Source organism: Pelodiscus sinensis, chromosome 27 (genome assembly GCF_052426305.1).
Source record: "Pelodiscus sinensis isolate ZL-2025 chromosome 27, ASM5242630v1, whole genome shotgun sequence".
NCBI lineage: Eukaryota > Metazoa > Chordata > Testudines > Trionychidae > Pelodiscus > Pelodiscus sinensis.
The window spans coordinates 15,238,572-15,251,668 of NC_143078.1; the positions used below are offsets into that span (position 1 = coordinate 15,238,572).

Here is a 13,097-nt window from a genome sequence, read left to right on the forward strand (position 1 = left end):
CGGCCTACGGACTCAGTCTGCCCCCTTCCCCACATGGCTCTCGGGCACTGGAGCCCCGCACCGCCCACGCCTCCCCCTCCCACCCCGTGCATTCAGAGCACCACCAATCATTCCTGCTCCTCCCCTCCCTCAGGGTTGGGGATCAGCTGTTCACAGCTGGTCGAGCCCTGGGGAGGGGGGAAGGAGCAAGAACAGAGCACGCATCAGGGCTCGGGGAGAGAGGGCGGTGCAGGTAAGGGTGGGGCTCCAGCCCCCCGGTGTGAGAGGCGTGTGTGGGGAAGGGGGTCAGATAAGGGGTGGGCGGGCTGCAGGCGGCTTCCAATGGGCCACAGGCTGCTGCAGCCCCCTGAGATGACGGAGGGCCACTCGTGACCCGGCCACTATTCGTGGCTGCTCATTGTTGATTGAGTCCCCAGCATGGCCCACGATGGCACTTCCTCCCAGCTTGGCCCCCTGCCCTCCTTTGCCTTAGACTGTCAGCGCCCTGAGACAGGACCACCTAGTTCCTAGCACAAGGCTGTCACCGGGGCTGGCAGCACGCAGGACAATCAGATGGGATCTTAGGAGAACTGGGTTTTAGCCCCAACTCTTGGACACATCAGAGCCCTACTCTGGGCCTCAGTTTCCCCCTCTGGAATGTTAAAGTAGTGACTCTGACCTCCGTTGTAAGGTGCTCGGAGATCTCCTGGTAAGAGCCGGGTGTTATTGTTACCACAATGAATAATAGCTAGCGAGGGACTAATCGATAGACCGCTGACCAGCTGGGGGCAGACCCGGAGCCGGGAGCAATGGGCTGACGGAGCGCTTGCCAGATAAGCAGCAGTGGTTCAGAGCGAACACTGAAATCTCAGTCAGGGCTGGTTTGATTTTGCAGAAGCGAGACAGGGAAATTCTCCCAACCCATGCGCCTTCCCTTCCCCACGCCCGGCCCTGCGCCGGATCCATCAGGCTACCTGGTGTATGCGGTGAGGGGGGCCCAGTGATTGCCGTCGGGGAAGCAGAAGAGGGGGATGGCTTGGAGCAGCCTCTCTTCCTCCTCCTTCTGGCCCCGCAGTAAGTTCTCGCGCTGAAACGAAAATGATTCTAGAAGTAAAATCGCCGTAAAAGAGGATCCAGCCCCGGCCGCTGCCCAAGGGAAATGAATCTGGATTCTGCCGTTGGGTTCTGTGGGTCTGGAGGAGGGGGGGGGGGGCGTCGGCAGGGCCCCAGGACTGGAGGAGCATGTCCCTGCTAGCCCACCGTCCAACAGCTGACCGGCTCCAGGGTGGACAGGAGGAGGTCCCGGGTTAGCACCCAACTACTCCCTGGGGGAGCCTAGATTTTGTGCTTCCTATATTCTGGGTCCATTGGGAGCCAGCGTGTTCCCCAAACTCCAGCTAAGTTCAAATGGCCTCGGGGCTGCTGTAATCCACGCTCAGGCTGCCCACAGCCCCAAAGGTGTTGAGGCGACGTCTAATAAATCCATGCACATTGCAGTACCAGGGCAGCGCTCCTTACCTTTGGGAACTGATAGGCTATCGTGGGTTCATAGTCACCCCCTGATTTCTTCTTCAGTGAAACCACGACGAGGTATTCGAAGAAGAACTGTCCAGGTGAGTAGCAAAAGGGGCTTCGCTCCCCCTGCTTCCCTACAGATTCGGGTTTGCTTTCTGCCGGGGGCGCGTTCCGATTTCCATCTGTAAACCAAAAGTGATGGGGCGTGGTTACGTACCCGCCAATGGGGCTACTTCTCCAGCAGAAAGAGACATGGGCAGGCACATTTCTAAACCAGTAACATGGCCCTGCAGGATGGTTTTAGTGATCCATTGGGAGGGAGTGGAATCTCCATCCCTAGAGGTTTTGAAGTCCTGGCTTGACCAAGCCCTGGCTGGGATGATGGAGTTGGGTTGGTCCTGCCTTGGGCAGGGGGCTGGACTCGATGACCTGAGGTCTCTTCCAGCCCTAGGCTCTGAGAGCAGAAGGTAATGTACCTGCACCAGAAATGGAGGCACTGAACAGACACACTCCTGTCTACACTGGGATGTTAATTCAGATTAAGGCAGGGTGCAAATTTAAAGCATAATCGTTTTTCCTCATTAACTCCCTGGGTGGAGGCTCGTATTCTGGAATGGAAATGTTTTGTTCAAAATTAGCTTAATCCATTTTCAAAGTGGATTCAGTGAATTCAGAATAAGTGTGTCCACAGGCCCCTTTGCACCCATTAAGCACGGGAAGCAGCTATCCTTCATCCCAGGCTGCACCTGGCCACCTCCAGAGATGGGGATGGTGCATTAACTTTGGAGTTGACTTGCCCGCTGTGCAGGCGCCAGGCGCGGAGAGACGCCCTCCGGCCCACCTCGAAAGGAACAGCGAAGGGCTGGGAGTGCCCGCCGTCACGGGCCAAAGGGAAGGGCGTTGACCTCTCCGCCAAGGGGAAATGGAAATTCTAGTGGGTGTGAAAATTGCCCGGCAGCTTCCAGCCAGCAGGGAGCTGCAAAGAGTTGCGATATCGAGACATGTGGGCTGTTTCTTAAAGGTCCATGAATCACTCTCATCACGTAACCTAGGAGGCTGCTCCTCCGAGTGACACAGTCCCTGCATGGTGGACGTCTGCGCCTCGCTGGGGTTGACAGCAGGCTGACGGGGTGAGGGCGGGAGGCCGAGCGCCCGCTCGCACCCGCACAGCAGAACCCACGTGTATGAAGCGGGTTGGAGACCCCACTGGTCAGCAAGGGCAGCTTTCTAAGTGCACAAAGCGCCTTCCCCCAGAGTCCACTCGTCTGGCCTTAGCATTGCAGACCCGCTCTTGGCTCCGTTCTGGGCCACGGAGAACCCCCACTGCTGTTGCAAAACAAAACACCTGGACTAGCCAGTCGTCTCCCAGCACTAAGCAAGCCCGGACTTGCTCAGCACTTCACATTAGGCCCTGGGGCCTTTTCACGCCCGCCAGACTCTGGGTGCACCCAGAAAGCAGCTGTCCTTCCAGGGCAACACCTCCTCCCTCCATCCTCATCTGGATCCCTGACTAGGGGTTTTATTGCCCGGAACAGGTGCCGAGCGGCTCGGAAGGAGAGTTATCAGAGCAGGGTTGCCAGGCACCGCTCACCCCGGGTCCAAGTTCCAACAGAACAGGAACAGGAACCATCCGACAGGGACGGGGGTACGGCAGGGCACCATGCAGGAGGACAGGAGAAGACCAGGCTGTATTTGCTGCAGCCTGTCTATGCTACACTGTGCCAGCGGGGAGGGACTGTCAGTCCAGCCCACGTACGAGGCTGCTGTGCTTTGCTCCGGTGACACCAAGTGTCCCTAAAGTTGTTAGAGCCACACCTGGTAGGAGGAACGTCAGGGAGCCTAGAGAAGGTGCAACAGCTCCTCTGCCAGCCCCCAGCCCTGCAGCTGGCCTAGGGAGAGGTGGCACGTCTCTGCACGCCCGGGGTTTCAGACTGTCCAGACAGCCCCATAGAGCTAGGCAGGATCGCAGCTGATCCGGGACCCCAAGGACAAGCTGCATGAGAAGAATGTCCAGCTTGCGGAGTGAGACCCTCCGGAGTCAGGAGACGGCAGAGCTAACTCGTTCCCTGGGGCTACAAGCATCAGGATCCCGTCTCCCATGACTCGGCCATAGGCTATCCCGCCTGCAGACCCGGGCCACGTTCGTTGTGCAGCTGGGCTATTGCTCAGCGACAGCTGGGCCAGCTCCCCGTGGAGACGGCCACCAACTGCAGCGGGAGCCGGACTGGGCCCCAAACAAAGCGGCATTTACAGCAGTGATGAGCCAGCGGGCGCACAGACGTTTAAAACCGAGGTGGATCTTCCTGTCACACGAGACCATCCCTGCCTCATTCGCTGTGGTGCCGATATGGGGGGCGTCCAGTTAGACGGCTCACTCCAGATTCACGCCGCAGCGTCCGACCACCACAGCCCCTCGCAGGCCACCACACTGTCCGACCACCACAGCCCCTCGCAGGCCACCACACTGTCCGACCACCACAGCCCCTCGCACGCCGCCGCACCGTCCGTCCGACCACCACAGCCCCACGCAGGCCACCACACCGTCCTTCCGACCACCACAGCCCCTCACACGCCACCACACCGTCCGTCCGACCACCACAGCCCCTCGCACGCCGCCGCACCGTCCGTCCGACCACCACAGCCCCTCGCGCGCCACCACACCCGTCCTTCCGACCACCACAGCCCCTCACAGGCCACCACACTGTCCGACCACCACAGCCCCACGCAGGCCACCACACCGTCCTTCCGACCACCACAGCCCCTCACACGCCACCACACCGTCCGTCCGACCACCACAGCCCCTCGCACGCCGCCGCACCGTCCGTCCGACCACCACAGCCCCTCGCGCGCCACCACACCCGTCCTTCTGACCACCACAGCCCCTCGCGCGCCACCACACCGTCCGTCCGACCACCACAGCCCCTCGCGCGCCACCACACCGTCCGTCCGACCACCACAGCCCCTCGCGCGCCACCACACCGTCCGTCCGACCACCACAGCCCCTCGCAGACCACCACACCCGTCCTTCCAACCACCACAGCCCCTCGCAGGCCACCACACCCGTCCTTCCAACCACCACAGCCCCTCGCAGGCCACCACACCCGTCCTTCCGACCACCACAGCCCCTCGCAGGCCACCACACTGTCCGACCACCACAGCCCCTCGCACGCCGCCGCACCGTCCGTCCGACCACCACAGCCCCTCGCGCGCCGCCGCACCGTCCGTCCGACCACCACAGCCCCTCGCGCGCCACCGCACCGTCCTTCTGACCACCACAGCCCCTCGCACGCCGCCGCACCGTCCGTCCGACCACCACAGCCCCTCGCGCGCCACCACACCCGTCCTTCTGACCACCACAGCCCCTCGCGCGCCACCACACCCGTCCTTCTGACCACCACAGCCCCTCGCGCGCCACCACACCCGTCCTTCTGACCACCACAGCCCCTCGCAGGCCACCACACCCGTCCTTCCGACCACCACAGCCCCTCACAGGCCACCACACTGTCCGACCACCACAGCCCCTCGCAGGCCACCACACTATCCGACCACCACAGCCCCTCGCACGCCGCCGCACCGTCCGTCCGACCACCACAGCCCCTCGCGCGCCACCACACCCGTCCTTCTGACCACCACAGCCCCTCGCGCGCCACCACACCGTCCGTCCGACCACCACAGCCCCTCGCGCGCCACCACACCGTCCGTCCGACCACCACAGCCCCTCGCAGACCACCACACCCGTCCTTCCAACCACCACAGCCCCTCGCAGGCCACCACACCCGTCCTTCCAACCACCACAGCCCCTCGCAGGCCACCACACCTGTCCTTCCGACCACCACAGCCCCTCGCAGGCCACCACACTGTCCGACCACCACAGCCCCTCGCACGCCGCCGCACCGTCCGTCCGACCACCACAGCCCCTCGCGCGCCACCACACCCGTCCTTCTGACCACCACAGCCCCTCGCGCGCCACCACACCGTCCGTCCGACCACCACAGCCCCTCGCAGGCCACCACACCCGTCCTTCCAACCACCACAGCCCCTCGCAGGCCACCACACCTGTCCTTCCGACCACCACAGCCCCTCGCAGGCCACCACACTGTCCGACCACCACAGCCCCTCGCACGCCGCCGCACCGTCCGTCCGACCACCACAGCCCCTCGCGCGCCACCACACCCGTCCTTCTGACCACCACAGCCCCTCGCGCGCCACCACACCGTCCGTCCGACCACCACAGCCCCTCGCACGCCACCACACCGTCCTTCCGACCACCACAGCCCCTCGCAGACCACCACACCCGTCCTTCCGACCACCACAGCCCCTCGCAGGCCACCACACCCGTCCTTCCGACCACCACAGCCCCTCGCAGGCCACCACACCAGTCCTTCCGACCACCACAGCCCCTCGCAGGCCACCACATCGTCCGTCCGACCACCACAGCCCCTCGCGCGCCACCACACCCGTCCGTCCGACCACCACAGCCCCTCGCGCGCCACCACACCCGTCCTTCCGACCACCACAGCCCCTCGCGCGCCACCACACCCGTCCTTCCGACCACCACAGCCCCTCGCAGGCCACCACACCCGTCCTTCCGACCACCACAGCCCCTCGCACGCCACCACGCCGTCCTTCCGACCACCACAGCCCCACGCAGGCCACCACACCCGTCCTTCCGACCACCACAGCCCCTCGCACGCCACCGCACCGTCCGTCCGACCACCACAGCCCCTCGCACGCCGCCGCACCGTCCGTCCGTCCACCACAGCCCCTCGCGCGCCGTCCGACCACCATGGCCCGACGTGCGCAAAGCAGCTTTAAGGCAACCTGGGACTCCAAATACGAGGCCCTCGTTCCAGAAACACCCTGCTCTCCCAGCTCGGGTCCAGGGCCAGAGGAATGGGGGTGAGTCTTTCGAGCTCATGGAGGTTCTGTCCCTCTCGGACCAGCACTCGGAGGAGGGCTGGGAGGCCACCAGGACTGGGGGGGGGCCCTCAAGCCCTTTCTCCTCACCCAGCGCACAAGCCTCAGCTCTTTCCTTCTACCCAGGCTTTGGGCTGGGCCCTCAGATGGGGCAGGGGTGTCTAATGGGCCAGAGACAACCACCTTTCTCTTCTCCAGAGGCGGCCCAGAGGCTCAGCACCTTCCTGCAGGCCAGCATCCGCCTTCTCCTCCTGCCCACAGGCCGGCCAGGCACTCCGACAAGGGGTGTGCACCTTCTTTCGCCAGCACCTTGCCCTGATATTGTGAGCAACACTCGGGGCCAAGCCCCACAGACCCCCTATTGTCCCAGGCACCTCCAGGGCTCTCCCACACAGATATTCAGCATCAGCAGCAAGTCAAAATTCTCCCTCCCTTCTCTGTCCCCTTCCTCCCACCCTTCTGCTCTGCCCACCCCCATCCCTTGTGATCTTGACTCCAGTTCAACCTTTAGTCATTTGGTTCCCGGGTTCCTCCCACTGGCCAGCTGTCAGGCTGCCTTTATTCCCCAACTCGTCATGCTTCTTGCGAACAGCCTCTCTGCCCTGCTCCCTCCCTGGGCCTACGTTCTCCAGTGTTCCCTGCCACAGAGCATGCTCGGGGGGAAGGGAGAGGACTTTGAGAGGGAGAGGGAGAGGATGCTTTGTGCATCTTCAGCCTCAGCCCTGTGCCGCTTTATTTGCAGCCAGCAAAAGACACGCCAGGGCCAGGAGGGTCCCTTCCCAAAGAGGGGGAGATCCGTTTCCAAATTCACAGGACACCCGAAGCGATCCGCCCGCTCCGAGGCGTTGCCCCCGAGCCTTCCACACGCCCGACGCAGAGGGATGCTCGCTCGGCAGATAAGTCCCCATGCGAGGGAGGCGGGCCGGCAGGAGGAGCGAACAAGATGCAGCAGGAAGCAGAATGCGGAGGAATGCCTCAGCGTAGCCCTGCCATGCAAACACCAACCCTGTTTGCCTTAGCGGCCGCCGCAGCATCCTGGGTAATACACCCGCACCCCAGCGCTATCGGACAGGCCTGCCCCCTCCGTGGGCGTGGAAGGCACAGCTGCTGAGCAGGACAGCAGGCAGGTCCCCCGGAAAGGAGCCGCAGGGCTACACCTGCCAGGCACCTGCATTGCTGCGTGGCCTTTCCTGGAAGAGATAAGATTAGCTTGGAGCTGGCTGTTCCTGGATGGTACAGAGGTTCTTCTAGAGGCTGGGCCAGCAGCAGAACTGACAGCCGGCTGCAGGAGGAAACCACCACGGTCAAAAGGTCGTACTTCCTCCGGAGTGCACCCTCCCTGGCAACAGGGCACCCTCAGCAAAGCAGCAGCGAAAAGCAGGATCTGGTTTCCACCGGGCTCACCTAGGACCCCACGCCGCCCCATAGAGCCAGTGCAGGCCTGTTCACGGCCATCTGTCCGCTAGGCCAGTGTTTCTCAGCCAGGGGTACGAGTAGCCGTGGGGTCCCCGAGAGAAGTCTGGGGGGCACATCAGCACGGCTGTGATTTGGAGAACACTGAACTTGTGTGTTAAGTTGTAGTGTGTTGTTTGTGTATTTTTACACCCAAACATTTCACTGCCCACCCAGCTGTGATTAAGTTGTTTGAACAAATGTGTTGCAATGGTCGAAAAAAATTCTGCATCTGAAAACTGTGGGTACTGAGGGTTCATATTATTTTTCAAGGGATACTTTATAAAAAAGGGTTGAGAAACACTGCTCAAGTGCTTGGCCTGGCCTTAAAATGCACGCCGGCTGCCGGGCAAGACCCCACCTGGGTGGCTCTTTCGGCCAGGTATCACAAAGCCCCGAGAACTTGTTCCTTCTGTAACCCTGACACCATGGCTGTGTCTACACTGGCAAGTTTTTCCAGAAAATCAGATGATTTTCCGGAAAAACTTGCCAGCTGTCTACACTGGCCGCTTGAATTTCCGCAAAAGCACTGACGATCTCATGTAAAATCATTACATTTTCCGAAAGACTTTTGCCTGAAAGGGCCAGTGTAGACAGGATAGTTCTGTTTTCCGCAAAAAAAAGCCCCGATGGTGAAAATGGCGATTGGGGCTTTTTTGCGGAAAAGCGCATCTAGAGTGGCCAGGACGCTTTTCTGGAAAAAGTGCTTTTCCAGAAAAGTGTCCTGCCAATCTAGACACACTTTTCCGAAAATGCTTTTAACGGAAAAGCATTTCCGGAAAATCATGCCAGTGGAGACGTAGCCCACGTGGATCAGGTGCAACTGGAAATAGCCCTTAGCCGCAGACGCACTTCTGCAGCTCACCCGTGTGGCTAATGCAGGCGCCTTTTTGTAACAAGTTAGGGGGAGTCATCTCCGTGGGTTCCAAGATGCACTTAGCGACGTGGCCGTCAGAAAAGCCACCTGAGTTTATCCAGATCGTCCATGCCAACCGGGTTTGTGTCAGTGCATGCTGGGAAAATCTAACCCCATGAGGCCTTAGCAGGAGCCAGAGGGCCGGCACGCTAGGATGTCCCGCTGTACAGCGCGACGGGAGACAGGACCCTGGGCCGAATGGATCGCACAGGCACGGCTAAGGCTTCTGAGTTAGGAAGAGATGATCTCGGCTGCTGCTACATCTGTCTGCTCGCTCGTCAGGTGAGGTTGCCCAACCCCCCGAGCAGCCGCAGGAGGCTGCCGTGATGGTGTGGGTCTGAGGTGACCGGTGCTGGGGGTGGAGCCTCTGGGATTGGCCCCCCTCAGGTTGGGGGGGGGGAACAGGTTTTCCCTTGCTGAGGTGCAAGTAAGAGATGGGTGGTGATATGAACCAGCTTGGGGGGGGGGGGTGCCCACCCTGGCTGGGGAAGGCTGGGAGAGCCTGCCCGCCCTGGCTGGGGGATGGGGGGTGTAGGAGGGAGAGAGGTCAGAGAGTAGCATGGCCCTCGCAGGAGGGGGCTGGGTTCCCCTGAAGGGAAGTCTGTCTGTTTGTCTGTCTGGGTGAGCAGGGACTGAAAGCAGACAGCTGCAGCTCTGGAACCCAAAACAGGTGCAGCGGCATTCCCTGCCCCCCCCCCCCCCCCCGGTGCAGCTTAGCATGACCCACAGAGGAGCCAGTGCAGGAGGGAGCTGCCCCGGAGGCCCCGTTGATACAAATTGCCCAGAGTTCACTAAACTGGCTTCTGATCTGAGCAAGTCCCGTTCAATGCAATTTCTCTGCAGGCACACGCGCCTCCCGCCCACACGGCGTGGGGGCAAGAAGGGCCAATCTCCGTCTTGCCTACACGAGATCAGCCCGGGGAGCGACTCCCTGGTTCGCTCGGGTTCAGCGAGGCTGCGATACCATCAGACCCTCACGCGCAGAATTACTGGAACCGTGCACCATTTGCATCGCAGGTGCCATTTCAGCAGCGCTTTGTGCAACGTGCAGCCGCCCGGCCCAGAGGAAACGGGGGTTTTCAGCTCCAGAAACGCTTGATCGCAAACCTGGCAAGGCAAAGCCAGCAGCGCCGGGCCCCGCGGCACCCAAACCACTGGGCACACAGCGTCCTGGCAGGGTGGCTCTTTGGCGCCATTCCTCCCTGGGCCCCATGGGGCATGTGCCAGGCGACAGGCACTAGGCCTAGCGATCGCTCTGTTGCCACCACTCATGGCATCAGAATTGGGGCAGCGCCAGCCCGAGGCAGAAATCTCGCGAGTTGCGTGGTCTCTCCAGTGAATCGCGGCAGGGGTTAGCACTTGGGAGCCTCAGGTTCGGTTCAGTGCGTTGGGTGTGGCTGTTTCTCGCCGTGCCTCAGTTTCCCCCCCGGTAAAGGGCAGGTGGCAGGTCCAGCCAGGGGCCATGGCAGTCCCATAGGTTTGGATACTAGCCCTTGTGGAGTAGCTTCTCCCAGCAGCATTTCCAGTGTTTAAAGCCAGGGGCAGGCCCGTCCCGCAGAGGTGTGACTTAGCAGCAGGTCAGGCCCTGGAGACGTGGGAGCTCACCCCCCCCACCCCCGCCGGCCACATCGGGCCGGGCCTGGGGGGAGGCAGCGGATGGCCCGGCCAGGCCGGGTTCAAAGGGGGCGGGGGAGGGTAAAGCCGCTTTGCAGCGCGAGTGGGCCCGATCCTGCCTTTCGAACTCCGCTTGGGCCCGAGCCAGCGCTGCCCCTGGGCCGCCCTCCCGCTCCGGGAATCCCGGACTGCTGACGCCCAGGGAAAGCCCCGGATCCCGCTTGCAGCGCAGCTGCGAGTCCCCAGCCACTGGGTGAGGGGGAGACTCGGGGGGGCGGGACGGGACGCAGCAATGGGGCAGAGAGAGCTCGGGGGGCGGGACGGGACGCAGCAATGGGGCAGAGAGAGCTCGGGGGGCGGGACGGGACGCAGCAATGGGGCAGAGAGAGCTCGGGGGGCGGGACGGGACGCAGCAATGGGGCAGAGAGAGCTCGGGGGGCGGGACGGGACGCAGCAATGGGGCAGAGAGAGCTCGGGGGGGAGGACGCAGCAATGGGGCAGGGAGAGCTCGGGGGGGAGGACGCAGCAATGGGGCAGGGAGAGCTCGGGGGGCGGGACGGGACGCAGCAATGGGGCAGGGAGAGCTCGGGGGGGAGGACGCAGCAATGGGGCAGAGAGAGCTCGGGGGGCGGGACGGGACGCAGCAATGGGGCAGAGAGAGCTCGGGGGGCGGGACGGGACGCAGCAATGGGGCAGGGAGAGCTCGGGGGGGCGGGACGGGACGCAGCAATGGGGCAGAGAGAGCTCGGGGGGCGGGACGGGACGCAGCAATGGGGCAGGGAGAGCTGGGGGGGAGGACGCAGCAATGGGGCAGAGAGAGCTCGGGGGGGGAGGACGCAGCAATGGGGCAGAGAGAGCTCGGGGGGCGGGACGGGACGCAGCAATGGGGCAGAGAGAGCTCGGGGGGCGGGACGGGACGCAGCAATGGGGCAGGGAGAGCTGGGGGGGGAGGACGCAGCAATGGGGCAGGGAGAGCTGGGGGGGAGGACGCAGCAATGGGGCAGGGAGAGCTGGGGGGGGAGGACGCAGCAATGGGGCAGGGAGAGCTGGGGGGGGAGGACGCAGCAATGGGGCAGGGAGAGCTGGGGGGGGAGGACGCAGCAATGGGGCAGGGAGAGCTGGGGGGGGAGGACGCAGCAATGGGGCAGGGAGAGCTGGGGGGGGAGGACGCAGCAATGGGGCAGGGAGAGCTCGGGGGGGGAGGACGCAGCAATGGGGCAGGGAGAGCTGGGGGGGGAGGACGCAGCAATGGGGCAAGGAGAGCTCGGGGGGGGGGAGGACGCAGCAATGGGGCAGGAGACCCGAGCAGTAGGGGCAGCGGGTCCGGGGCTGGGCTCGGGGTCCCGCCCGCTCCCTGCGCCCCTCACCTCTGCGCGCCGACCGGCGCCTCACGCTGTTTCGGAAGAAGCTGGCGATCCCCGCCCCGGCCATGCCGGCTCCGCTCGCTCCCCGCGGCAGCCGCTGTGACCCTGAGCCCGGCCCCGGGTCCCTCTGCCGCCCGCAGCGCAGCGCTTCCGCCTCCCGGCCGCTTTCGTTTTCGGCGAGGAGAGAGCGCACCTGGGGAGGCTCTGCGCTCTTGGGGAGGAACTGCGCCCTGCGCCCTGGGCTGGGGGGCGGGGAGGAACGCGCTCCTGAGGGTGGGGGGGGGGGGAGATCCAGCTGCACACCTGGGGCAGAGCCCTGACCCCCAGGGCTCCAGCTTGCGGCCCGGATTGCCCGGCTGGGGTGCTGAGTGCAGGGAATGCTTTGCCAGGCTGCGCCAGGGAGACGGCTGCCGTCCCGGCTGCTGGAGGTGAAGCCAGACCCCAGGGGGTCTCCTAGCTAACTCCAGACTGGGAACACATGACCTGTTGGGGCCCAGCCCGGCTGAACAAGCCTGGCACCTTGGCAAAGTCCAGAAGAGCCCCCGGAAAATACCCTCGAGAGGGGAACCGTAGGGCTGGTGAAATTAGTCCAGTACCCAGCCATGAAGAGAGGCCCAAGGCTTGGAAGGGCAGGAGGGAGAGACAGGTGCAAGGTGGTACCCTGACAGGGAGGCAACACGCCAGCATTTCTGGCTCTCTGGACTGCAGGGGCGCTGTGTGAGCTGACCCTGGGGTGAGAAATGCCTCCTTGGACAGGCATCAGGCCAATACCTGTCCATCCTTTTACCTGCTTCTGTCTGAATCCCTTAGAACATAAGAACGGCCGTACTGGGTCAGACCAAAGGTCCATCTAGCCCAGTAGCCTGTCTGCTGACAGTGGCCAACACCAGGTGCCCCAGAGGGGGTGGACTGAAGACAATGATCAAGCGATTTGTCTCCTTCCATCCTTCTCCGGCCTCTGACAAACAGAGGCCAGGGACACCATTTTATCCCCTGACTAATAGCCTTTTATGGACCTAACCTCCAGGAAATTATCTAGCTTCTCTTTAAACTCTGTTATAGTCCTAGCCTTCACAGCCTCCTCTGGCAAGGAGTTCCACAGGTTGACTACACGCTGTGGCTACGTCTAGACTGGCATGATTTTCCGGAAATGCTTTTAACGGAAAAGTTTTCCGTTAAAAGCATTTTCGGAAAAGAGCGTCTAGTTTGGCACGGACGCTTTTCCGCAAAAGCACTTTTTGCGAAAAAGCGTCCTGGCCAATCTCGATGCGCTTATTCCGCAAAAAAGCCCCGATTGCCATTTTCGCAATCGGGGCTTTTTTGCACAAAACAAATCTCAG

The 13,097-nt window shown here is 62.7% G+C and overlaps 1 protein-coding gene across 1 annotated transcript in view; it reads right to left on the bottom strand.

Annotated features, from left to right (window-relative positions):
• DENND2D (DENN domain containing 2D) overlaps nt 1–11,944 on the bottom strand; it is a 29,921-nt gene extending 17,977 nt beyond the window's left edge. Inside the window, exons 1-3 of the mRNA XM_075910313.2 lie at nt 11,761–11,944; nt 1,498–1,676; nt 954–1,066 (exon numbers count right to left, since the gene is read on the bottom strand). Coding sequence (XP_075766428.2) covers nt 954–1,066; nt 1,498–1,676; nt 11,761–11,824 — 356 coding nt within the window. The 5' untranslated portion in view covers nt 11,825–11,944. The remainder of the gene's footprint in view (nt 1–953; nt 1,067–1,497; nt 1,677–11,760) is intronic.
• Nucleotides 11,945–13,097: the final 1,153 nt, after the last annotated feature.